This window comes from Podarcis cretensis (assembly GCF_951804945.1).
Source record: "Podarcis cretensis genome assembly, chromosome: 13".
NCBI classification, from domain to species: domain Eukaryota; kingdom Metazoa; phylum Chordata; class Lepidosauria; order Squamata; family Lacertidae; genus Podarcis; species Podarcis cretensis.
Window position 1 is genome coordinate 39,354,303 of NC_137182.1, and position 27,959 is coordinate 39,382,261.

The 27,959-nt window shown below is 45.7% G+C and overlaps 1 protein-coding gene and 1 long non-coding RNA gene across 5 annotated transcripts in view; both read left to right on the forward strand.

The window, feature by feature from the left end:
* Positions 1 to 27,959, forward strand: part of NTN5 (netrin 5) — a 42,268-nt gene that overhangs the window by 12,087 nt on the left and 2,222 nt on the right. For all 4 annotated transcript variants that reach the window (XM_079951098.1, XM_079951097.1, XM_079951099.1 and 1 more), the window contains 3 exons: positions 17,918 to 18,903; positions 23,566 to 23,754; positions 24,747 to 24,896. In XM_079951098.1, the coding sequence (XP_079807224.1) occupies positions 17,973 to 18,903; positions 23,566 to 23,754; positions 24,747 to 24,896 (1,270 nt within the window). In that variant the 5' untranslated portion in view covers positions 17,918 to 17,972. The remainder of the gene's footprint in view (positions 1 to 17,917; positions 18,904 to 23,565; positions 23,755 to 24,746; positions 24,897 to 27,959) is intronic.
* Positions 21,272 to 22,683, forward strand: LOC307200592. The gene is made up of 2 exons (XR_013832400.1): positions 21,272 to 21,472; positions 22,505 to 22,683. It is a non-coding gene; the product is annotated as an uncharacterized lncRNA (long non-coding RNA).

The window sequence follows — 27,959 nt, forward strand, 5'->3', positions numbered from 1 at the left end:
GTTAGTAAAAAGAAAAAAATTGCCTCTCCCCCGTCTCTTCAACCTGCACCCCAAATAGCAAGAAAAGGGCACAATGATTTATTTTTGAGATGTTACACACATCAAAGGTTTTCACACTGTCCCTTTCCTGAAATACATCTGCCACAACGTCTGGCAGTTGGCATTTCTAAATCTTGAACATGTTCTCAAGCCAAGCTGTGGTTTTCCACAAATCTGCTGAGTCAAACGTTCAAAGATAAAAAGAAAAAGAACAGAATGAGAACAGATCCGATCCCCCCCCCCCAAAAAAAATCTCTCTTTTTTGCCTTGGATGAATTAACCTAAAATTATAGCTGCCCTGGTGTTTCTCTGCTCATGATACAATTTCTTCTTCTTCTTTGGCGACCACTTGTGGCCAAGTAAGATTGTCTTCCATGAACACGGTCTTAACAGTGAGTCCGTAAGTGACAGTGGAGGCCAATTCTGGATCCACATGTCCTTCCACAGTGGGAACATAGGTTTCTGGATGGAAGTTAATCATGGTGAGGGTTTGCCAAGCGTGCCTTCCTCTTAGCACGTTTCTCCCTTTCGTCCTGAGTTTGAGTGTCTTCAAAGTCCATGACATCTTTGGTAAAGGCTGTTCTCCAGATGGAGCGCTTGCAGGCCAATTGTCGGTGTTTATACTACATTTTTAAAGGTTTGCCTTGGGGGAGTCTTTAAACCTTACGCTTTCCATTTTTGATTACGCCAGTAAGGAGTCCCGTTCCAGCCCCAGGCATTCACTCAATTCCCATGGTTATGACATGTTTAGTCTGAAAGGGTGTTTACACGTGTAGAAGTGAATTCCCCCAACTTGGGGGAAATGTGGAATATAAATACATCAAACAAACAAACAAACATTCCCTCATTTCTGGCAGGAGACACTTGATTTAGAATGCTTCTATTTCCCCCAAAGTTCAGACTTTTTGCAATGAGGAAAGTAATAGGGGAAGCATGGGGTGACCCTTGCTTTGACACAAGATCATCTAACTGTGCCTTTACGCTAATGTCTGAAGTGTTGAGGATTATATTTCAGTGTTATCTGAGGAAGTGGATTCTGGTTCATGAAAACTTTTGCCATAATAAATCTGTTCACCACAAGACTCTTTGTTGTTGTTTTTACTGCAACAGACTGAACGTGGCTACTCTTCCAGAAAACAATTTTATTGTTTTTGGGGAGGTTCACACTGGACTAGCCGCAATCCTCTTTTTAAAAAAATACTTTGTTCATTTAGAGTAGCAGCTGCAATATGATCTGAATATAATGCAAATGCAAGCCTTTATTGAGAGATGCACTCTGCAGGGAGACTCATGCTCTGGGAATGACAGAGAAACTTTTTGTAATCCAGGAAAGTCAAGTAAAGTGCAGATATTCCAGTCTAAAGCATGTTGTAATTCAGAAACTCCGTGGGATAGCTGCAGACTCTTGTCTGCGGTCCACACTGTTTAAAGAATCAGACGTGCTTGGAAGAGACTCTGATTAAGCTAATCATTTAATCAGTGTCTAAGGGAGTTGCTTGTTCCAGTCTGAGGCCGGTGGTGGTTCTAATAAATTCTGTAAATGAATCAAACATCTGGCTACTCCTACTAGCAGGGCATAACTAAGGTAGGGGCACAGAATCTGTCAGTTTTGGGTTCTCCCAATTCCTCATTTCCCCCATCTTTAATTCATTTCTCTACATTTCCACATCAGTTTGTGATTTATATATTTTTTACGAATCCCTCAAGAAAATTCTTCAGCACCCTAGTGTGAATTTCTCCTGGCATACACATGTTTGTATGCAGTTTTGCCTATGGTACACATTTTCCAAAGCAACTTCCCTGAATACAGTCATACTTTGGTTTTCGAACAGCTCAGTTCTCGTACATTTTGGCTCCCTAACGCTGCAAACCCAGAAGTGACTGTTCCGGTTTGTGAACTTTTTTTGGAAGCCAAACGTCCGATGGGGCTTCCGCGACTTCCGATTGGCTGCAGGAGCTTCCCGCAGCCAATCAGAAGCCGCGCTTTGGTTGCCGAACGTTTTGGAAATCAAACGTACTTCCAGAACGGATTCTGTTCAACTTCCAAGGTACGACAGTATAATGCATTTTTGCATAAGCTATTTTCACCAATATATACACACTTTGTCCTAGTATATGCATTTCTGTCCATGTTACTTGGCTGGAGAACCCCATTGCAACATTCAGAAACGGGTGGATTTGAAAGAATGGCTGTGTTTCAGTTCTCAGTCTGGTCTGGAAAGTGAGAATTAGGTAGGTTTACCTATAAATGCAAACTGAATCGAATTTCTCTCCCATTCCTACTGGTGCCATTTTATCACATTCCCCACCTCTCCAGGGTTGCAAGAATCAAGTAATTTACCAACCTATTAGGTTTTTAAAATGGAAAATAAAAATCTCAGGACTGGAACTGGTTATTTTGTTAAAGAAACAAGCTATTTTGACTCAGGGCGGGATGGATTCAGGAATGCTGCAACTGTATCCTGCATTGCAGATCCTGCTCCGAGCAGTTGGGGGGGGGGCGCGTTTCAACTTGATGGCCTCTGATGAACCTTCCAACTATGATTCTGGCAAGAATCCACGCCATACATTTAAAACACCCTCCCAAAGAATTCTGGGAGCTGCAGCTTACAGAACTGCCATTTCAAGTACCCTCAACAAACTACAGTTCCCAGGATTCTTTGAAGGAAAGGCGTATGCTTTAAAGGGGCTTTACATTTATTTTATTTTTAACGATTTCAAAAGATTTATATGCCGCTTGGTTGTAATAAAACCTCAAGGCGGTTTACGAAAAGTATAAAACAATCACATTATCGGTAAAAAAGCCGGCTAAAAACAACCATTTAAAGCAATCAGAAATAATTAAAATCGATGCTAAGCTAAAAAAAAGATGAAAACACATGTCAACGTTATACATGTACAGTCATACCTCGGGTTGAAGTTGCTTCAGGTTGAGCGCTTTCGGGTTGTGCTCCATGGCGACCCGGAAGTAACGGAACAGGTTACTTCCAGGTTTCGCCGCTTGCACATGCACAGACGGTCAAAATGACATCATGCGCATGCGCAGAAGGGGCAAATCATGACCCGCACATGCGCAGACACAGGTTGCATTCGCTTCAGGATGTGAACGGGGCTCCGGAACGGATCCCGTTCATATCCAGAGGTACCACTGTATAGTGTATATACACCTACAGTCATACCTTGGATCCTGAACGCCTTGGCTCCCGAACAAGTCAGCTCCTGAACGATCAAAACCCAGAAGTGAGTGTTCCAGTTTTCGAACATTCTTTTGGAAGCCGAATATCCAACGGGGCTTCTGCCACGCTTTGGTTTCCGAATACTTAGGAAGTCGAATGGACTTGCAGAACAGATTCCGTTCGACTTCCAAGGTACGACTGTACAAACATTATACAGGCCTGCCTAAACAACAGTGTTTTTAGCCGGTGCTGAAAAGAGTTCAGTGAAGGTGTCTGCCTGGTATTAGCAAGCAGGGAGATCCTCAGGGTGCGTGCCTCCACACTGAAAGACCAACTTCTTACAAATGCTGAATGAATATTATGTTGCACCTGTAACAGAGCCCGTTCCACAGAATGAGGGGGCCTACGAAGGGTGGCTGTGACCAAGGCCAGAGTGGGGCTGCTTTAGGATGACCTGAGTGTTTTGCATAAAGTTTTCAGGGAAGTTAGTTGACATCGACTGTTTTATTAAGCATTTTTTATTATTTATTTGCAGAGAGGTTAGCAGACATTGCGTCAAGCAATTATTATTCTGCATCTCTCCATCACTTATCACAACTGGTCTGTTTCGGGGGGGGGGCAGGTTTGTTGCCCAAGAGACCAAGGCAACTTAAACCACACAACCTGGGTGTGTCTGCTGTCTGGAAGAAGGTACAGGGTTAGAAAGACTAGGACTAGCCGCCTGAGAAACAGTTTCTATCCAAATGCGATTTTGGCTTTAAACGCAGTGTAAGGTAGTCTCTATGGGAGTATATTGTATTTAATTATGGGGTATCAGAGTTTTTAGGGGGTCAACCAGGCTGGGATAGCAGGCTTGTTGGTTTTTGAATGTCTGATGTAGATTTTTTCAATTTCGTTGTTCTGTATGGGACAATGACAATAAAGATTATCGTATCATATCGTATCGTATCGTGTGATTCCTGCCTGAAAATAGTGACAGTCTTAGAAGCACCCTAGAGTCCCAAACCTGGTGGGTGGGGGGAAGAGTGCTGCACGGTAGCTCCTGAATTGACTAGAAGGCAATGAAAGTACTTATGCCAGCATGGTGGGGAACTGGGGGCGGGGGCGGAGAGGTGAGGTTTTTAATATGGGGGGGGCAGCCCAGCCTGTGGTCTGTTAGTTCCAGGTTAGGGGCTGGATATCCAATGGCTGGAAAATTGCCATTCTCCCTGTTGAGGTATTACTTAACCCTGTCGAGAGCGGGGGCTTGTTTCCGGCAACACTTGGCCCCTCCTGGGTTTAATTTGGCATAGCAGCAAAAGGAGATGAAACGGAGATACGCCTTTCGGAGCCAAGAACCATATATCCTCAAACGAGAGGAGTTCACGCCAAAAATGCTGACATCATGGAAAAGGATGTCACACGAGAGCCGAAGCCTTGGGAGAAAGCAGGAGAGGGGAAGAGGCTGGCCTTTTAGCCAACAGGAAGCCCTGCTGCTTGACGTTTGTTTAAGTAAAGACACATGACAAAATAATGTATCCACCTAATCCTGGAAAAACCACAAACGCTTTTATTTTGGTCTTCTGGGAGGGGGCGGGCTGAACTGGTAGCATGGAAGCCTCAGAAAGAGCAAGGGAGGGTAGCCAAAATTGGGGATTCTCCATATCTCCCCACTGGAAAAACATCCAAAGAAGGCAAGGGGCTGTGAATGGTTACTGAGAGCTGGTGTCATTTGATGGACAGTGTGTTGGGCTTGACCTCCAGAGACTTACTAGACAGCTTTGAGCAAGTGGCTCTCAGTCTCCAGCTGCCATGTTCTCCCAAACTGCAATTCCGTGCTGACTACTTTTTCACACAGCATCCAGGCAAGGTCATTATCAGCCCAAATGAATTCTGGAGTTTTCTGTGTTGTCCTCCTATGTTTGCTCAACGTGGCAATTGCACAACCAGCCCCATCTGGTCCGAACAAAGCAAGTGTCAATGAATTTATTTTTTTTAAAAAAATAAACATATTTGATTGGTTTTTGCAAAGGCATGCATGACAAATGAATACATCAACATCTCACCCCCTCCCTTGACACTGAGGTTATTAAAAACACCTTCACATTTAATTAGACATTTCCTGTTTGCAGATATCATCTGGTCGCTCGTATTAGCCATTTCCAGACAACCTGTTTATTGTGCATTCCTTCCTGATTGTTTACACAAAATACTGGGGGTGGGATAGATGGCATCAGTTATTTATTGTGCAGCTGTTCTTATTTGTTTGTGGGAAAGTTATATTTCATTGCATCAAGTAATTGTTACCCAACAGTTCGCCGTAAAATTTCCTCATCACTTTATTTATTGCCAAAAACACGGTTTGGGGGGGAAGCAGTATTGTTTGCACGACAACTCCCAATCAACTTTAACTGCCTAACTTGAATTAGCTGGTATGGGAATGAAGCCTACATGAAAATATTGGTAGCCTGGAAGGAGCCATTGCATCATCAGGAAACAATAAAATAGTCTGGACCTACAAGAAGGAAACTTTTAATTAACAATTCCAAGGACCTTTGCTGAATGGGAACATTATCAGAGAATCTTGGTCATGGGGCAGGCCATTTCTGGATAATATATATTATGTGTGGAACTTCTGTTCCGCTTCAGCTTCCAGATAATTGCAGAAATGCAGGGCCTTAGCAGCACTAGAGGACCTCAGCAGCACATGGAAGCAACCCCACTTGCCCTGTGGAAATAGCAATCTCCTAGCTCACATAGATGCTTTCAGGCTGATTGACCCAACAGAGGTTAAAGAAAGTTCTTTAGAATGATAATAGGAATCTGAGCACAAAATCTGAAAAGTGCTTCACGGGGAACCTGCAGAAGCTGTGTTTCTTTGCATTACAAATATGCAACATAGAGTGCTATTGTAAAGGTGGCGGTGATGAATAGATTGGCTTTAATAGAGTTGCACCAAAAAACCACACCAAAGCCCACTGTGAGGTTTTCAGTACCGCTGAATAGAAATCTACAAGGAGATTGCCCAGGAAATACATTGAAATTCTTCTCTCCGAAGGAGGCATGCCGGGTTATTTGTATATCATAGCAGCAGCTTTAAAGGTTCTTTCTCCCCACTTTGGGTTTAGCAGGAGGCAAGATATCAAGGTGGGGAGACAGGAGGTTTCATAGCAAATTTCATCAGAGTACTTGGATACCCTGAAGATTAACCTGGGGAGAAAGGAATTATGTTAAAACAACTTCCACTCCATACATGTCTCCCCCCCCCCACCCCACAAAGAAAAATCCTGAATGCTGTAGTTTAAGGATGCTGGGAATTGTAGCTCTGTGAAGGGTAATCTACAGTTCCCAGGATTCTTTGAGGGCAGCCAAGTGCTTTAGAATATATGGATGAGATTATTGTGGTGACTTTTAAAAAATCACTTCCCCCGTTTCAAGTGTTCGAAGTATGAGTTGCCATTGCTTACGTCGCCAAAGAGGGAGGCATCAGCAGGCTTGAAAGCTGCCTCATATGGAGTCAGACTGCTGGTGCATTTAGCTTGGTTTGGGGCAGCCGATGTGCCGGGGTGGACTATGGTAATCTTTAGTAATATGGCGCCTTGGGTGAGGCCAAATTCGGCTCCCCCAAATGGATCTTCTCAGTTATGGATCCTCTCAATTTTGCGCCACCTCGGCTTGCTGCCCTGTGCAGGTGAACCACGCACACTGTTCTAAATTTGGTGCATCTTCAGAGATGTAGAACAACAACTCCCATCAGCCCCAGCCAAAATGGCCAATGGTCAGGAGTGTTGGAAGCTGTAGTCAAGGAACGTTGGAAGGCGCCATGATAGCAGCCAGGGCAAAATCAGCCTTAGCTAGAGATGGAGAAGATTTAACTTCCAAAGACCTTCTGCAGGCAAGGTATACGGTATCCAGATTTACATATAAGCTAAACAAGCTATAGCTTAGGGCCCCATTCTCTTGGGCGCCCCCCAAAAAATTAAAGGGAGAAAAACTGGATGTACATTTCCAAAAATATAAGATAAAAAAACCAAATAAAATAAAACCCACAAACAGCAACAGTGTTTTGTTTTGTGTTGTGTAGGCTCCTATGATGTAAGTAATGGGCCCCGCCTGCTAGCCTGCTCCCTAAAATATCACTGCTTTATTCATTTCTATATATAGGGTGCCTACATTCTGCATGGGGATGCGGGTGGCGCTGTGGGTAAAACCGCAGTGCCTAGGACTTTCTGATCGTATGGTCGGCGGTTCGAATCCCCGTGGTGGGGTGAGCTCCCGTCGTTCGGTCCCAGCTCCTGCCCACCTAGCAGTTCAAAAGCACCCCTAAGTGCAAGTAGATAAATAGGTACCGCTTTATAGCGGGAAGGTAAACGGGGTTTCTGTGTGCGGCACTGGTGCTGGCTCACCAGTGCAGCTTCGTCACGCTGGCCATGTGACCCGGAAGTGTCTTCGGACGGCGACGGCTCCCGGCCTCTTGAGTGAGATGAGCGCACAACCCTAGAGTCGGTCACGACTGGCCCGTACGGGCAGGGGTACCTTTACCTTTACCTTTTACATTCTGCATGGCCTTATTGCATGGCAACATGTGCAAATGGCTTTAGATACCTATTAGCTCCATAAATTACCATACATATCAACACAAAAGAACAGCGACAATTTGTCGTTGACAAAGGACAACTGGACATATAAAGGGCCCCATTACCTTCAGTAGCTTAGGGCCTCATCAAACCTAAATCCGGCCCTGGGTATGCCCCCTCAGCCCTTCCCATGCAGTTTAAAAGGCCGGGAAAGTTTTGAGGGAGCTTCCCTTCCCACAGACTTTTCTAAATGGCACCTCTGCTACCCTGGATCTATTTGTGAGCTGAAGCCGTCAGCCATCACACCCTGCATGCTTGGAGAAGGTGATGCAACATATGTGTAACGAATTAGTGCAGAGCCAGGCCTGTGTACAAGAATGGGTGGAGGAGGGGGGTGGCAGTCATGTGGATAGTTGGGGGGGACCACTTTTAGCTATGATTTATGCTTCCCGTACCCCCTCCTGGGGTGGCAATGTCTCCAACCACCTGGCCTCTGGGATGTGAAAGAAGTGTCAAAGTGTAAAATCTAATAAACATGTGAGGGGCGGATCAACCCCTCCAACTCACATCGCAGGGCTAGGAGAATTGAATTTCTTATTTCAGTATAACCCCCCACCTCAGCTTTATCTACATAAACCCCAGTATAACCCCGCACATACAAGAATATCCGGGGTGAGGGCAGCAGCAGCGAAAGTAATTTTTATCTTGCACGGTGATAGAGTTTGAGCCATCTCTTACATCTTCCCCCAAACCCTTTGGGAAGGGCCTGTTTCTCCCAGTCTGTGGGGAAAAGTGCCCCACGCAGGGACTAAGATCTCTTTCACAGCCAGAACTTGAAAGGAAATTCATTCATTCCCAAGGAGGAAAAAAGAAAGCTATAGTGTAAGGGAGCATGAAATAAAGCAGTTTCAAATGCCAAAGTCCCTTGAATCAACACTACTAACAGAAATGGAAATCTACTTGCTGGTGGTGGGATGGAGATCTTTTAAATGAGTTATTTTCTAAGAGAGAGAAGTTATAGGGATTCATGTCAAACGAGGATCTGCCATGAAAATTACAAGTTGACCTTAGGGCAGTCACTCTCACTCTCTGTTGCAGATGAATTCACCTCACAGGCTTGCTGTGATTATAAAATTGAGGTGTGTGTGTGTGTGTATGGTATATATGCCTCCTTGAAGGAAAGTTGAACTATAAAGTTGGAGCCTTTCTAAAAGTTGTGCCTTCTCCCTCACCTGTTTCAGGTTTGCATGAACTTTCACGGTTACAGAGTGGTGTGCAAATAGCGCTCTGTACATGCTCAGTGTCCCTTTCATCCTTATTATTGCATCATGTGACTCCAGACTGAGCCTTTTCAAAAGAGTTTCATGTTTGGAACACTACCTTTGAAAACAGCTTTGGGGGGCTAAATTCTTGGGAGCGGTTGCTTGAATGACTGCCCTGGAGCAGCGCTCCGGCCTCTTGAGTTAAAACCAAACAAGGAAGGCTTTCAAAAACATATGTGCGCAGATCAGCTTTTATCTGGGTGGTTTCCAGGAGATGCCAGAAATGCTCCTTTGGTTGCTGGTTGCATTTGTATTGAGCCAAGGCAGGCTGCACCCGTTTGGTTGTGTGAATTCAGTTGTGTGAATTGGGCTTCAGCACATATCAGATAGTACCTAATGCTTCCCATTCCCTCACCCCACAGAAATTTGAGTTCCCTTGTTTTGCAGAAACTTGGGGGATTAGTTGGCAACGCTGCATCCTCACATCTCTCCCTAAAACAACAGCTTTTCTTTTATGTTTGACAAATGATTTATTGAGGTTCCAGATGTTTTCGAAACCCCTTTTCCCCCAATTTGTCAAAATAGCCTTTGCTACTGGAAGGAGCGGGCTGCAGGAGAAGGAATAATAATAATAATAATAATAATAATAATAATAATAATAATAGAAAGAATAAATTGGTTCCTCCCCTCTCTTTAGTTACTGTGTCAGTATTTCAACCATAATGATAGAGCTGCCAACATCCGCCCACACCCCAGACTCAGCTTTTAAGTGTGTTTTTTTCCCTTCCCTGCCCCTCCATGGCAGGTGTGAAGACAGAACGGTTGTCAGTGGGGATGTTTAGAGTTTCAGAGAGGGGCGTAAAATCGAATTAGGGACGTTTCGCCCTTTGCAGTGGAAAGGGAGAGGGACGGCTTTTATGCGGAGCATTTGAAGCATGCAAAAAAGAACAGAACAGCAGTTGTACTGGTCGAGACTAATGGGGAATACCTGTGATTCATTCCTTTAAAAAGAGGGGGACTCACTCCAGTAGCAGCAGCAGCAGCAGCACACAACACAGCTTGAAAACCACACTTCCTGACACACACACACCCCAGCCAAAGAGTGTAGGAAGCAGTTGTGTTTCCTGCCTGGCAATGGAAATGCACTCCGCACATGCCCAGAGACATTTTGCCTCTGGTTTCCTTCCTTCCTTCCTTCCTTCCTTCCTTCCTTCCTTCCTTCCTTCTCCTCCTGCTTCCATTTAGCTTGTGAGTGCCTCATGTCGTGAGTGGTTGGAGTGTTGAGTTAGCACCCAGGACACCAGAATGTAAAAATCCCCATTCAGTCATGAGGTTCAAAGGGGGACTTTGTGCCAGTTGGTGTCTCCTCTGCCTAACATACATCACAGAGTTGTTGTGAGGATGAAATAGGGAGCGGAACCAGGTACACCACCTTGAGCTCAAGGCAAAGGCCTGCATGATGCTACAAAACTGCCGAAGCCGAGTGGGTCTCTGGGGCTAGTCAGTGCCTGTCTGGGAAACGCCATCTTAAGTTCCCTCATGGAAGAGGAGCAAGGCAGAAAAGGAACAAATGAGAAGTTGTTCAATACAAAGTAAATCATCTCCTGCCGGCCAGTGTTTCATGGCCATTAAACTAGTAGAGGAAGATCATCTCTGTGTCCCTTTGCTGGGAGACGTGCACTGTAAGGTCTTGTATGTGCTGTGCAGGAAGGAAGGAGACCTGCACTCGGGGCTGACGAGAAGCAAATAACTGATTGATTTGATAACTGTGCTGCTTTTCATTCACACGACTCACAAAGCGGCTTGCAAACAATAAATAACAATGACATAATAGAACATCACAAATACAACACAAATTGTATTGACTAATAAACAAATCATCAGTAAAGTAACTAAAATTTATATAAAAAAGAAACTATTAACAGAGCAACTAAAAAAACAAGCTAAACAGCACACTTCCCCTTTGTTTGGTGTATCTTATACAGCTCTATTATCACAAGCACCAACTAGCGATGTCAATTGGAACTGCGATTACTTTCAACTCAGACCCCATATATTGCATTTACACTTTGGGGCTTCTTGGTGGTGGCTCTTCGCTTGCGAAAGTATTTTTGATTGAGATGCATCTGTCTGTTTTTTTAGCATGTAAAGACTTGTCCATTTGCTTAGGCATTTGCGGAGCATCAAAAGCATTTACTGACTGAGAGTATGGCAGCTTTTGTAATCTTGTGTTTCTTGCCGCTGCTCTAATTGTGATGTGGATTAATAGTTTTGATTGCTTTTAGCTGACTTTGTATCCTTGTGTATTATCACCTATTTGTTGTATGCTACTGGAATCTATTAGGGAACCTAGAAATCTGCATTATACTGAATAAGGCTGCTTCCAGACAACCCGTTTATCGAGCATTTATCCTGATTTTTTTTTTTTTTTTTTTTTTTGCAAGGAGATTAGATGGCATTGGCTATTTAATGAGGATTCATCCTGATTTCTTTGTGAGGGGGTTAGATGAAGTTACATTGTTACTCTGTCGTGGATGCTTCAGCTGGGATTTAACCTGTGACTATTTGCATACAAAGTACGAATGCAACCACACTGAGCCACAGCCATGATATAAGCTGAGCTGTAGATATGCCAAACAAACAAACAAACAAACAAACAAACAAACAAACAAATAAATAAAATTCGGCAGGATGACTGCCGGGTGCTTGCTTTTAAGGTAAAGGTAAAGGTAAAGGTACCCCTGCCCGTACGGGCCAGTCTTGACAGACTCTGTGGTTGTGCGCCCATCTCACTTAAGAGGCCAGGGGCCAGCGCTGTCCGGAGACACTTCCGGGTCACATGGCCAGCGTGACATCGCTGCTCTGGCCAGAGCCAGAGCCAGAGCCAGAGCCGCACACGGAAACGCCGTTTACCTTCCCGCTGGTAAGCGGTCCCTATTTATCTACTTGCACCCGGAGGTGCTTTCGAACTGCTAGGTTGGCAGGCGCTGGGACCGAGCAGTGGGAGCGCACCCCGCCGCAGGGATTCGAACCGCCGACCTTTCGATCGGCAAGCCCTAGGCGCTGAGGCTTTAACCCACAGCGCCACCTGCGTCCCTTGTGCTTGCTTTTAAATGTGACTAAATACGGTTTGATTATATTCATATTTAATCCAATTAAATCACTGCAGACGGATTAGGTGTTATTTATGTTCTGGCTGTTCTGAATATCTCTTTTTCTGTCTGTCACACACACACACACACACACACACACACACACACGTACTTTAGGGTCCCCTTGTCACCCCATTTCTGGCTAGAGCCTGGTCATCCAATTTCAGGAAAGTTATTTCAGAGAAGACTCCTACTCATTACTCTCTTGGGGTGGGGGGTTTAAAAAGAATCCACGTGGATGGCCAGTTCCAACACATGTCAGACCCCTAGACCTCCATGGGAGAAATTACAAAAGCAATCCTTGCAGAAGAGGGGAAGATTATGGGGATGGGGGTCTAACCGTGCCTGGGAACAAGGAGGGAGCTGCCTGCCCGTCAGTGAGAAGGAGCCACACACACTGCAGGAGACAGGAGAGACCTCCCTGGTGGCTGAGGAATGCTCCGCAATCAAAGCCCCCCAGGCAATTAGTGATTAGTGTGTGTGAGGGGGGAGAAATCAGAGACAAGACAGAGGCATCACTTTCCTCTCTTCCAAGGATTATCCCCTATCAAGGGAGAAGAAACAGGAGATCAGGCTTCTAGGGTCGCCAGACCTCCATCAGCGCCTCAGCCCATCCCATAATTGACTGTCTCACTTGAATCTCAAACCTTATTCAGGACCTTCATAAAATAAAATAAAAACACACCCCAAAGCAGTCAATCACAGATTTCACAGTTTGTGGCTTAAACTGTCTTCTCTAATCCCCACACACTGTGTGTTTTTACAAAAATGACACACTAAAAATGCATTTAGTATCTCCTAAAGGTGTTTGGTTAGACGAGGATAACCATGTTCTTCCAGGGGTCCAGTTTGGGAAAGTTCATTAACTCTGGATTTTTGCCAGGTAGGTAAAGGGACCCCTGACCATTAGGTCCAGTCGTGACTGACTCTGGGGTTGCGGTGCTCATCTCGCTTTATTGGCTGAGGGAGCCGGCGTACAGCTTCTGGGTCATGTGGCCAGCATGACTAAGCTGCTTCTGGCAAACCAGAGCAGCACACAGAAACGCCCTTTACCTTCCCGCCTATTTATCTACTTGCACTTTGACGTGCTTTCGAATGACCTGTTAGATATTGCTCTAGTTTAGGATTCATGGTTTTGCCTTACAGTCTTGCTCTTTCCAGATTCCATCCTAGCTCTGTTCCAGCCCTCCAGACCATCATGCTGACCTGCCAAGTTTTGCCCTGGCTCCATTCCCTAACTAATCAGCCTCTGCCTTTGTTCCGGGGTGGGGGTGAGGGCATGTGTCCTACTATTTGGCCTCCTGTTTGAAAGGTTGAAGAACCCCCAGAAAGGCGAGCAGGAGGGGTCTTGAAGTTTCCCATTAAAAGTTAACAGCACCAGGGCAGCAAACTGAGAAGGCACAGAGGTCACTAGGTCACAATCTCCCTCACTATGCTGTATTTTATTTCTGTTTAAATGATACCTGTTATTTCTAACTTTGCATCTGTACCCATGCAAATTTTGTGCAAATGTATCAACCCTTGGGGTGGGTACATTTTCTCATTTTTTTGCTATGCATTCAATAGTAACCCTGCCAGCTTCCTTCAAGCCCTGACCTCTGACCAGCCAGCTGTTGCCCTGATTCTTCCCCTGACCTCTCCCGCAGGTTGTTTCCAGCTGGCATGGTTATATGGTCAACATCTCTAAATTAAAAAGTTGGCAGCTTCTTTTTGCATGTACGAATGGCTGCAAAATGCGGTATGGACACATGTAAAGAAGAAATCTCATAGGAGCAGATGTGCTCTGCCTGGAAAGCATTATTAGTCTTCCCTCAGCCTGGATTGCCAGGTATGGGGAACCTGTGGCCCTCCAAGATGTTGTTTGGACTCCAGCACCCATCATCAGGCCCAGCCAGCATGGTTAATGGTAGTCCAACAACATATGTAGTCCAACAACATCTGGAGCGCTGTACTGAGCAAGTTAGGAAGCACTAGATAGAATTACAATGATATCATCTGTGAGTTAGGTGTGGGTGTATCTGGAACCCCTAAGATATATCTTCACTGGCTCTTTGGGTACAAGTTATAATGTCACAGCTGGAGATGTAAGTATTGGCAGTGATATGTGGATGGTATACGTCAAAACTTGTTGAATGAATGTGTTTTGTGTGTTGCTCGCCTTTATTTTTTTAAAAACACACACACACAAACACACATTGTTAAGTTGTGGGTTGACATAGCAGACGACACAGCGATTTCTCCAAGTAGCTCTTTATTTTGTAAGCTGGAATAGAACTGACTGCAAACAGCTCAGCCGGCCTGCTTTTATAGGCAGCCGGCTGTCAACATTGTAGCAACAACAGCCCAGCGTTTCCCGCCTAAAATAACTGACGTGGACCTGAGTGAAAACTATCTACAGACCTGAGTGAAAACTATATACAGTATCCCCCTGCTGGCCCAGGGTGAAACTTCACTACATAACACACATGATGACAAATAATGAACAATGACAGCCAGGCAGAATCTGGTTCACATTAATCAACAATAGGATTGCCAACTTTTCAACCAGTGGCCATAGCTCTGCCTTTTAACACCTGATGGATTCACAGGCATTACAGGGCATAATGTTTCTCCATGTTGATTTCTTGAGATAAAGACCAGCTCAGTTAGGCATAAGAATAAGCCAGCCAAGACCCCCTGTGTTGCGAACACAAAAATCTGGGGTTACGCCTATCTGAGCGTCGCTACCCTGCTACTGCCTCTGGAGCTCCGACTTCTTTCAGCATGTTCACTGCTAAATATATGAATAAGTTGTGAATATAACCAGGCATATCCGTGCTGTGGTTTGGACTTTATACTTATTTTGGAAGGCATGTTGCCTCAAGCTTGAATCATTCTCTGTTTTATAGACCATCAAAAAAATCCCCTACTTTGGGAAATTTTCTGAAGTCACATTAGTTGGTGTTACCTTGTATATATTGTATGCCACTAAACTGAAGATACAATTTAGTAGCTATATGAAGTGTTGTAATCAAATTATTAGCCTGTCATGTTGCTTTTAGGTTGCCATAAGAATAAGCCTGGCAGCATTTCCTTCTGGTTATAACCCTGAGGGACGAAGGTGGTGCTGTGGGTTAAACCACAGAGCCTAGGACTTGCTGATCAGAAGGTCAGCGGTTCGAATCTCCGCGACGGGGTGAGCTCCCGTTGCTTGGTCCCAGCTCCTGCCAACCTAGCAGTTCGAAAGCATGTCAAAGTGCAAGTAGATAAATAGGTACCACTCCGGCAGGAAGGTAAACGGCGTTTCCGTGCGCTGCTCTGGTTCGCCAGAAGTGGCTTAGTCATGCTGGCCACGTGACCCGGAAGCTGTACACCGGCGAGATGAGCACTGCAACCCCAGAGTCGGCCACGACTGGACCTAATGGTCAGGGGTCCCTTTACCTTTTTAAGGATCAATAGGAACACCGAGAAAATTGAAAATCTGACCTATCCTAACCCACAGATGAGGACTCCTCGATCCCTAGGTTTGGTCGTTGCTAAGAGAAGCCTGCCGCTGCCCCATAGAGAGGGGACAAACTTTTCTCCATTTCCTCTCACCCTCCATACTTTTTTTCTGCCCTGAAGTGCAATAGTTGTGGCCTCCTTGGGGAACTAACATGTTTACTCAACCCCCAGCTGTGCTGGCACGCAGGGAAAATTGAGAATTTTGGCTTATCCTAATCCCACAAATTAGCACTCCTTGAGCAGTCATTTATTTTTGGACGCACACCACTCTCAAGTTATACCCTCCTCTCTCTCTACACCCACACCCACACACTAATAACCAGATGCAACCCCTCATTGCTTATTACCTCCTCCCTTTATTTCTCCCCCCCCCCCACCCCCAGCCCTTGGGACTGGGTTAATTCCCATTCGTGCCTCTACTGTGAAAAGGGGGTTTAAAGCTAGTTTCTCATGCTCATTAAATTCTCATCTATTTGGCTCTTTGGGCCTAGTTTCTAGATTGAAGCGGGTCGTTGAGATATGTGTGTGTGTGAATTATTGTTCCATGAATGATCACAGAGCAAAGAACAGGTGCAACGACAACTTGCAGGGTGTGTGTGTGCACACACAGATTCACCTCCCTACTAGTGATTACCAAGGAGTGGCCACCCGCAGGGGCATCCTATTTTGGGGTTTCTACAAATACCCTGTTTATTTAGCAGTATCATACCGCTTTAAGCAGTCCTGGCTTCCCCCAAAGAATTGTGGGAAGTTTGTTAAGGTGCTGAAGAGTTCTCAGGAGACCACAGATCCCCTCAATTGACAGAGTAGTTTAACAGTCTTCTTTGCAGGGAATTCTGAGAACCGTAGCTCCGTGAGTCACATTTTCCCAGTGGCAAAATATTGTACTTCGAACACTAGGAAAATGTGGCATTTTGCAAGAGGAGTGATATCTTGAGGGGGAAACCTTTAGACTGCATGCAGCAGAATAAGAGCCTCACATTTATTGTGTTTTACATATAGTAGTCCTTAAGAGGATGAGAGAGAGAAAAAGTGGGGAAAGGATGGAATTGGGCCCCCTGTGGGCATCCTTTTCATTGTGAATTTGCGCTCATGGTGGTATCGGGTGGTCATACACAATCCCACTTTCAAAACTGTTTGCACCTCACCTGCATAGGTTTTGGGGCAGACATACTGCTCTGTTTCCAATCCATGCATGTCCCATAGCTTCCTGCAGCTAATTATACCAGAAATGTTCCAGTCATTCCTGCCTCTGGCTTAGCCGGGGGGGGCAGCTATCCCCCCCAATCAATAAAAACCAGTAAAATACATAGCAAACTGAGGTTCTGCCCCCTCCAACAAAAGGTCTGCCCCCCACAAAAATCCTGGCTATGCCCATGCTATAGAGTACCCCCCCCCAGATGGCAATGGCATGATAACTTGGGGGGAACATCACTGCACAACTAATAAAGCAGAAAGATGTGTGGATGGTCCAGTATGAATCCACCCCTATTACTGCATCAGGGACATGTTGCAGAATATACCCTCAAAAAAAGCACCTGTCTAGGATAGCTCTACGTTGTTGGAGAAATAGTGGGGGTAATCTAGACAGAATGGGGAGAGGTGGTTGTTACTGCAGATATTAATATCGCGTAGCGTGAAGCAACTGGATGCATAAAAACTGACTCCTTTTGCTATAATACATTGTCTATATCTGTAAGTTTGATTCAAGCTTTAAGTGCAGAACTTTCTTCAAAACAGAGCAAAAACATTAAAGATACATCCAAATAATTCCATACAATATCTTGTGCATGTCCAGCAGAGGCTCAGCATCTTATGAGAAACAAAAGATAATTCCAAACAGACCTAGAAACAAATTTCTCTCTCCTTTTAGCCTGGAGTGGCATTCACATTCCAGAGAGGCTCATTTTCATATCCTTACTCCCACAGAGCCTGAGAACAAAGACTACAGCCACCTCCAAGATGGCGAATTTGCAGTTCAGTAGCCTCCCATGTGTTCTAAAGTTAAACACCTCATCAGAACTAGCAAAGAACAATAATAGTTAATTATCAACCCATCTAGGAGCTCAGAAAGCTTAATATAAAACTCCTGGGAAATCCCCAGGTTAAAGCCTTCAGTAATACACATTCAGGTATTCTCCATTTCTGTGTGAATTAAGCAATTACACATAACAATTGTGACCTTTTCTTCTTCCCTGATTGTCAACAGCAGTCCAACTACAACTATTATCTCCCTCTTTCTTTTCCAGGTGATGTATAGTTAGCTTTCGACTCTTGGCTCATTCCCCTCCTGCCCCCCTAGAGATGCTTCACTTCCCATGGGGCTTTGCAGTTTTCCTCCCATTCCTCCTGGGCCTGGCGTCGGACCCTCGTGATCCCTGCTACGATGCCAACCATCACCCGCACTACTGCCTCCCTGAACTCTCCGAAGTGGCCTCGGGGCGCCTGGTGGAAGCATCCAGCACGTGCGGGAACCCTCCCGGACGACTGTGCGCCTTCCGGGACTCCGCCGACCCAGCCTCGAAATTCTGCCAGCGCTGCAAAGAAAACGCCCACTTGCCAGAGTTCCTCACCGACGCCGAGGGCAGCGCCACTTGCTGGTGGTCCCAGCCGGGGGCTAACGCCACACTGACTTTGGCTCTAGGGCGCCGGGTGGAAGTTCTCTACGTGGCTCTGCGGTTCTGCTCCCCACGGCCAGAGTCCCTTGCAATTTACAAGTCGATGGACTACGGCCGCACCTGGGTGCCCTTCCAGTTTTTCTCCACCCACTGCCGGCGGCGGTACCATTTGCCGCCAACCACCGCCATCCTGAAGGCCATGGAGCACGAGGCGGCTTGTGTCGAAGCCCAAACGGCCCCCAAGCCTCTGACTGGGGGGCTGGTGGCCTTTATGCCCCTGGCAGGCCGTCCCTCTGCCAGGATGTTTGAGTACAGCCCTGTGCTCCAGGACTGGGTCACAGCCACCAACCTCCGCGTGTCGTTCGACCGCATGCACCCGACACGGACGCTGGGGTTGCGGAGGAAGGAGGCGTCTTACGGAGTGGCCGAGCTGCAGGTTGGAGCCCGGTGCAAATGCAACGGACACGCCTCGCGGTGCGCAGCCGGCCAGGACGGAGGGGCGCCCCAGTGCGAGTGCCGCCACAACACAGCCGGGCTGGAGTGCGACACCTGCAAAGCCTTCTACTGGGACAGGCCTTGGCAGCGGGCAACCCCCAAAGACGCACATGAGTGTGTGGGTGAGGCAGAGGGAGAGGCTGAGCGTGCAAGGCCGAGAGTTACTGTGTGTCCACAGCCGGGCTGGGCTGCTCATTTAGAGCTCATCCACATTTCCTTTCGTGACACATTTCTAGGCACAAGTCCGGGTTTTCCTGGTCCATGTCTGAGTGGGTTTCCTCTCCAGAGCTGTGGCTTAACAATCAATCCCTCTTCACAGGGAACTGTGAAGTCCTGTGAGGCCAATAGGGGTCTCTAAACAGCCTTTAAGCAGCTACAGCTCCCATTATTCCATAGGGGTAGCCATGGCTGTGGCATCACAGCATTTTAAATTTACGGTGTGATTGTGGCCCAAGTTTCCTTGGGCCCCCTCTTCCAACATTTAGTTTTGTGTATTAGATCGTAGACCTGCTCATATTCTTACAACCATGTTTAACAGCCTTGAGGGCTTTTGCAGCACAATTCCACATATCACAGAACTGTAGAGTTGGAAGGGACCACAAGGATCATCCCACAGAAGGACAATTTAATTTTTAGAATCATAGAATCATAGAGTTGGAAGAGACCACAAGGGCCATCGAGTCCAACCCCCTGCCAAGCAGGAAACACCATCAGAGCACTCCTGACATATGGCTGTCAAGCCTCTGCTTAAAGACCTCCAAAGAAGGAGACTCCACCACACTCCTTGGCAGCAAATTCCACTGTCAAACAGCTCTTACTGTCAGGAAGTTCTTCCTAATGTTTAGGTGGAATCTTCTTTCTTGTAGTTTGGATCCATTGCTCCATGTCCGCTTCTCTGGAGCAGCAGAAAACAACCTTTCTCCCTCCTCTATGTGACATCCTTTTATATATTTGAACATGGCTATCATATCACCCCTTAACCTCCTCTTCTCCAGGCTAAACATGCCCAGCTCCCTTAGCCGTTCCTCATAAGGCATCATTTCCAGGCCTTTGACCATTTTGGTTGCCCTCCTCTGGACACGTTCCAGTTTGTCAGTGTCCTTCTTGAACTGTGGTGCCCAGAACTGGACACAGTACTCCAGGTGAGGTCTGACCAGAGCAGAATACAGTGGCACTATTACTTCCCTTGATCTAGATGCTATACTCCTATTGATGCAGCCCAGAATTGCATTGGCTTTTTTAGCTGCCGCGTCACACTGTTGGCTCATGTCAAGTTTGTGGTCAACCAAGACTCCTAGATCCTTTTCACATGTACTGCTCTCAAGCCAGGTGTCACCCATCTTGTATTTGTGCCTCTCATATTTTTTTTGCCCAAGTGCAATACTTTACATTTCTCCCTATTAAAATTCATCTTGTTTGTTTTGGCCCAGTTCTCTAATCTGTCAAGGTCGTTTTGAAGTGTGATCCTGTCCTCTGGGGTGTTAGCCACCCCTCCCAGTTTGGTGTCATCTGCAAATTTGATCAGGATGCCCTTGAGTCCATCATCCAAGTCGTTGATAAAGATGTTGAATAAGACCGGGGCCAAGACAGAACCCTGTGGCACCCCACTAGTCACTCTTCTCCAGGATGAAGAGGAACCATTGATGAGCACCCTTTGGGCTCGGTCAGTCAGCCAGTTACAAATCCACTGAGTGGTAGCATAGTCAAGACCGCATTTTACCAGCTTCTTTACAAGAATATCATGGGGCACCTTGTCAAATGCCTTGCGTTCCCTTCATCTACCAGTGTTGTAATTCCATCAAAAAATGAGATCAGGTTAGTCTGACATGACTTATTTTTCAGAAATCCATGCTGACTATTGGTGATCACAGCATTCCTTTCTAGGTGCTCACAGACTGTTTGCTTAATGATCTGCTCCAGAATCTTCCCTGGTATTGATGTCAGACTGACTGGGCGGTAATTATTTGGGTCCTCTCTTTTCCCTTTTGAAAATAGGGACAACATTTGCCCTCCTCCAGTCTGCCGGGACTTCGCCTGTTCTCCAGGAATTCTCAAAGATGACTGCCAGTGCTTCTGAGATCACATCTGCCAGTTCTTTTAATACTCTTGGATGCAGTTCATCTGGCCCTGGAGACTTGAATGCATCTAAACTAGCCAAGTATTCTTGTACTATCTCCTTAGATATTCTGGGCTGTGTTTCCTCTGCTGAATCATTTGCTCCAAATTCTTCAGGTCGGGCATTGTTTTCTTTATCGGAGAAGACTGAGGCAAAGAAGGCATTGAGGAGTTCAGCCCTTTCTGTGTCCCCTGTTTGCATTTCACCATCTTCTCCTCTGAGTGACCCCACTGTTTCTTTGTTCTTCCTTTTGCTACGAACATACCCATAAAAGCCCTTTTTGTTGCTTTTAACCTCTCTAGCAAGCCTGAGTTCATTCTGTGCTTTAGCTTTTCTGACTTTGTGTCTACACATGCTGGTTATTTGTTTGAATTCCTCTTTGGTGGTTTCCCCCCTTTTCCATTTTTTGTACACATCCTTTTTTAATCTTAACTCAGTTAAAAGTTCTTTAGATAGTCACCCTGGCTTCTTTAGGCACCTTCCATGTTTCCATCTCATTGGTATTGCCTGAAGTTGTGCTTTTACTATCTCCCTCTTAACAAACTCCCAGCCATCATGAACTCCCTTTCCTTTTAGTATTACTGTCCATGGGATCTCACCCAGCACTTCCCTAAGTTTTATGAAGTCGGCTTTCTTAAAGTCAAGAAATTGAGTCCTAGTATGCTTGGCTGCTCCTTTCCGCTGTATAGTAAACTTCAGAAGAGCATAATCACTCGCGCCTAATGATCCTTCCACTTCTACCCCACTAACCAGGTCATCAACATTGGTTAGGACCAGATCTAAAATGGCTGTTCCTCTTGTTGCTTCTCCCACTTTCTGGACAATGAAGTTGTCTGCAAGGCCAGTGAGGAATCTGTTTGACCTTATGCTCTTGGCTGAATTTGACATCCAACAAATATCCGGGTAATTGAAGTCCCCCATTACTACTATCTCCCTTCCTTTTGCATGCTTGGCCATCTGTTCCAGGAAGGCATCATCTATGTCCTCCGTTTGGCTTGGGGATCTATAGTAAACTCCCACAATGAGGTCACTGTTATTCTTCTCTCCCTTAATTTCGACCCAAATGCTCTCACTTTGGCTTTGAGGTTCTAAATCTTGGATCTCTTCACAGGTATACACATCCCTGACATATAACGCCACTCCTCCTCCTTTCTTGTCTGGTCTGTTTCTCTGAAATAGATTGTATCCCTCCATTATTACATTCCAGTCGTGGGACTTATCCCACAAGGTTTCAGTGATGCCTATTATGTCATATTTAGTTTGCTGTACCAAGAGCTCAAGCTCATCTTGTTTATTTCCCATGCTTTGTGCATTAGTGTACAGACATTGAAGTCCATTAATCATTCCCCCATGTCTCTTATTTAAGGATTTTTTCCTCCCACCACTAGGTCTGCGTGCTGTTTGCTCCATTTGGTCTATGACATTTGGATGATCATCTTCATCAATTGATAGACTCCTACCTTCAGGAGCACTGTCTCCCTCCCCCACATTAGTCAGTTTAAAGCCCTCCTGATGAGGTTTCTGAGATTTTTGGCAAAAACATTCCTCCCAACCGCTGTGAGGTGCAGCCCATCGCTTGCCAGAAGTCCATCTTCAAGAAATTGCAGTCCGTGATCTAAGAATCCAAACCGTTCCTGTTTACACCATTTGCGAAGCCAGTTGTTCACTTCCACTATTTCCCCCTCTCTCCCTGGGCCACGTCGTTCAACTGGGAGGACAGATGAGATGACAATTTGTGCATTTAATTGCTTCAATTTCCTGCCCAGAGCCTCGTAGTCTCTTTTGATCTTCTGGAGGCTATTTTAAGGGGGGCAGTTCAAGAATGAGTTATTAACAGTTAATGGCCTTTTAGGCTTACTCCGTGTGAATAGGAGTTCACTTTTTGAACAATAAGAATTATATGCCACGGGGGGGGGGGGTCAGGATTTTAGAGATGCTTAGGTGGGGCATGGCCAAAAAAAAAATGGGAACCACTGATTTCTAGTCCAATCCCCAGCAATTAAAGGATCCTTTTGCCCAATGTGGGGCTGCAAGCCATGACCCTGAGTCTCATGCTCTATCAGCTGGGCAGAGGTTGGGAATCTCAGGCCAGGGGAGCCAAATGTGGCCCTCCAGGCCTCTCTACCTGGCCCTTGGGGCTTTCTCCAGGCCACACCCACTCCCCAAGCATGCATCCCACTTGCCCTGCTTTCCACCCCTCCTTGGGTGTTTTTGCCTGGCTAGAATGTGTCTTTGCTTCTTGCTTGCCTGGATGAAAGGAAGGCAGAGGTATGCGAGCGTGTGAAGAAACAAGCCACTGTACAAAAGAAAACTTGACAATCTTTTGCTTCTGGCCCTGCCCAGCACTGATTTGTGTCCCCTGGGTGGTTGCCTAGAAGAGAATGTGGCCCTCAGGATGAATAAGTTTCTCCACCCATGGTTTCGAGTATTGGACCATTATCACTAGGCAAACACTAATATAATCCAGGCTCTCGGACAAAGGTGTACCCTGACTACTGGCAGGGCCGGCCTTTGTTCAAGGAGAAATTGGGGACGGGCATGCATCTACAGAGGTGAGGGGCTCCAGGGGTGCAGGGGGTGATGGGGGTTCTAGGGTGGGGAAGAGATTTCCACAGGGTTGGGAGGGGGCAGCTGGCAGAGCTGACAGACCCCCTTCCTGCGTCCTCAGCTTGCGACTGCCACCTCCACTCCCACCGTTGCCGGTTCAGCATGGAGCTCTTCGAACTCTCGGGGCGCCGAAGTGGTGGGATCTGCTTGAACTGCCGCCACCACACAGCAGGGCGCCACTGCCAGTACTGCCTGCCAGGCTTCAAGCGTGACCTCAGCAGGCCCATGGTGAGCAGCAAGGCCTGTAAAGGTGAGTGGGGTTTGTAGGGGCACCACACCAGTGGAACCCGAAGAAGGGGACGTACCTGGGTGGGCTTAGCCCTGTCAATGTCCAATAAGCCACAAGGGAAATAAGAGAAAGTGAGGGGACAGCCTCCTGACAGCCTGGATTTATTTGTCCCTCTCACGCTGCCCGGAATTCTGGAAAAAAATGTATCTGTGTAAGGTTTCTGGGTATGTTGATCTCCTGCTCCTCTAAAATGGCCACACTTAGAATTAGGGAGAAGCACTGAGAGTTAGGCTGCTACTAGATTACTAGATGGGTGTTTATGGTGTAATAAATGCTGTGCAGGTACTTTTTTTTTAATATTGGCATCATCAAAGCACCAGCCCACATTATTTTTCGTATTTAATCTGGATTTCACCATCAGAAATCCATTGATTAAGAGCAACCCACTGTATTTCTGCAGTCACCACTGGTGTGGAAGCTTGTTAGTGTGTCTTTTTTGGGGGGGGCAGCTCAGTGAGTAGTCCCTAGGGCCATGCACCCCTTCCATTTGCTCCTCACCTGAGCACAGCTTCGTCCCTTCGTTTGAGGGAAAAGACCTTCAGCTAGCTTCTATGTAAGTTGATGTGACCTTCATGGCTTCTTCCACCAGGGCATCTTGGGAAATGTAGTTTTATGAGAGTCCTCAGAATTCTCATTCTTGGGGTAGAGAATGCTGTGATATTTACAGTGGTATCATAGGCGTGTCTGAATCCTTTCGATTTGGGAGTCTACGACTTGAGACTTATAACCTTTACCTAAATTGTGTGTGGCGGGGGGGGGGGTGGAGAGGAGAGAGTCTTAACAGGCCCTCCGCCTGGGGCACAGCAGTAAGAAAGTCTACACAGCACTGGAGTAACTAACAATGGCACCTTCTCAGAAGACCATGCTGGGAGAGGGAGGGGCAGACCAGTTTCAGAGAAGCTCGCAGCATTCTAAGCCACTAACACTGTCTCCCCATTTTGTTTCCTCTCCAGCCTGCCAGTGTCATCCCATTGGCGCTGTTGGCACCATTTGCAACCAGACCACAGGGCAGTGCCAGTGCAAGAATGGAGTCACCGGCCTGACCTGCAACCGCTGTGCTCCAGGTTTCCAGCAAAGCCGAAGCGCCCATGCCCCCTGCATGCGTAAGTGCGGCCACTTTTCCTGACCCTGCTTAGAACCGGCCGTTCATGACGGTTCAGTCAAAAAAGGCTATGCCACCCGTCTGAGCCGCTGCTTAATTCCTGGAGGTCAGAAACCTCCATTTCTGGATGTTCAGAACTGAGTACTGATGCTTGCGTACCCAAAATGGTATCACCCGTGCTAAACAGAGTGGTTTCAGCAGCCTTTGGCAGAAGTGCGATATGAAGCGGGGGGGCGGGGAGGCTAACAGAGACACCCCCCCACAAAACACCCCAATGGGGACTGAGCACGCTCAGTAGCCATAGAATGCTGACTGAGGCTGTGTACGTACAATATTACAGTTTACTCCAGCTCCAGTGCACACCCACAGCTAGCGACTGAAGCCGAGCACACATAACGTTAGCCACAATCCATATGTGCCCTGTAGCTTCCTGAGAAACATCGCTGTTGATGCGTTTTCCTTAAACCAGCTGCCATCTGGTTTGAAAACGTAAGCCACAGTTGAGCTGAGGTGTGTACATCAAAGATAGCTATTGCACATGTGCAGATGACAGCTTCATTGGAGTTGCAGTGGGGGGGGGGCTGTTGCAGGCATGGGGAAACAAAGCAGGGAACAAGCATCAGATGAAGACATCTTCTCCCCTTCGCTGGTGTGTACAGCAATTTTTTTTAAGAAAGTCTTGAAACGCAGTGAGAGGGGCTTGGCCTTGGTGCATTTCAAGTTGCTAATGTGGACATAGCCTGATGGTTGGGGGGAAATGACATTAAATCCTGTTGGGAGGAAAAAATAGAATGGAGTATCCTATGGGGGGGATGGCAGACTGGCTGAAAAACTGGGTAGGAGCACTTGACACTCCTGTAACATAGACTACATCTTGGGGCCCTTTATTTTCTACCCAGTGTCTGGTTGTGGGCATCTGCATATGGTTTTCAGTACAATAAAAACAGAAAGTCTTAAAAACAAAACAAACAAAAAAAACACACCCTCAAAAACAAACAAAAAAAAGTTCCACTCAATAACAAAATACAACTTCCGAAAGACTGAGTTAAAGTAAAGCACTCAATTGTACGTTATATACTCAATTTGTAGGTTTAAAAACATAAAGATAAACTTTAAATATTCCATAAAATAAAATATACACTACAGGCAAATATTAAGAAAGCAGTCCTATGGTTATAGGCCAAATGCCTGTTAAATGTAAGTGCTCCTTAAAGGAATCATCCAGACATATTCAACATAAAATCCTCTTCAGTGACCAGACATTTGTAATCTAACACAGTAATATCTATAAAGAATAGTGGTTAGTGCTGCACCTCGGCTGCGGTGGAGGGTGGGGGGAAGGCTTAAACACATGGACACATCCCAAGACATTGTCTTATCATAAAGACTTCAGAACTGGAGTATATATGAAACTTCTCCAGTGCAAGGTATTTAAATCCTGCACAGGAAATGAAAATATAAATTCTTGGAATTAAAATAAAGTGTGCACGCTATAAGGGGTGCATCCTTCATATTTGTCCGCTGTATATATTTCACCTTATGGAATATTAAGAGTTTGTTTTTATGTTAGCATAACCTACAACTGAGAATGTTTTACCTTAACTGGGTCTTTTTGAAGTTTTGAAAACTCAATAAAGTTGCTGCCGCCACCTCACTGCTGTATTCTGTTCAATATGGTACCAAGGCAATATCCTTTTCTATATTAAAAGTTTCATAAGCTAGCCCTATCTTTCCCCTGATCCCAGTGTAGTAATATATCAGCGACTATATTTTTCAGTGGTTGCCCATTTGTGGGATGCTGTCTCCAGGGAACCACGACTCGCACTGTCATTGTCAATTTTTAGGAGCCAGAGTAAGACATTTTTATTTACCCAAGCTTTGGGTGGTTAAATTAGTCTCTATTGTACAGCTCATCTTTTAGTGGGGTGAGGTAGGACTTGTCTTCCTTATGGCATTGCTGGGTGAGTATTTTAGGAATTTTGTGCCATGTATTATTTTCTTCAATTTGGCTTTTAATTGGTTTTCTCTGTTTGTATTTTATGTTGCTGTAATGTTGCTTTGATATATTTTGTTTTTGTTGTTGAATAAAGAGCCTAATGCAATAAGGCCTCATCAGCACTATCTATCTATCTATCTATCTATCTATCTATCTATCTATCTATCTATCTATCATCTATCTATCTATCTATCTATCTATCTATCTATCTATCTATCATCTATCTATATCTATCTATCATCTATATCTATCTATCTATCTATCTATCTATCTATCTATCTATCTAGAACTGGCTTAGTCATGCTGGCCACATGACCCAGAAAAACTGTCTGTGGACAAACGTCGGCTCCTTCGGCCAGTAAAGCGAGATGAGCGCTGCAACCTCAGAGTCGGCCACGACTGGACCTAATCGTCAGGGGTCCCTTTACCTTTACCTTTATTCCCCTCACAAAGCAACAAGATCCAGGATGGTTTAACAGTCAAGCCTTCTTCCCTGTGAACTCTGGGAATTGTAGCTCTCTGAGAGGAATAGCATACCCTCCAACATTTCTCTGATGAAAATAGGGACATCCCATTCCATAATAATTTTACTATCATACCCCATCCATCTGACTGGGTGGAGTATAAAACATTAAACATTTTCAAAAAACCAGGGCTGCCTTCAATGGCTCAGCGGTTGGAAAACTCTGTACTAGGGTTTCCATACGTCCGGAATTTCTCTGACATAGCTGGCAAATTGGCGTTGGAAACAGTGTCCGGGTGGAAACTGCTGAAATGTCTGGGAAAATGCGAGCGTATGGCAGCACCTATGTCAGCAAAAAAAAGTCTCGACAACATTTCTGGCTGGATTTTCACTTTTTGAAATATGGCAACCCTACTCTGTACCCTCAACATTTCTCCAATTAAAATAGGGACGTTCTAAGGAAAAGTGGGACATTCTGGGATCAAATTAAACCAGGACGGCTTCTCTAAATCAGGGACTGTCCTTGGAAAATAGAGACACTTGGAGGATTTGGAATAGAGGTTCCTTAATGAACCCTCAGCATCCTTAGCAAACTACAGTTCCCA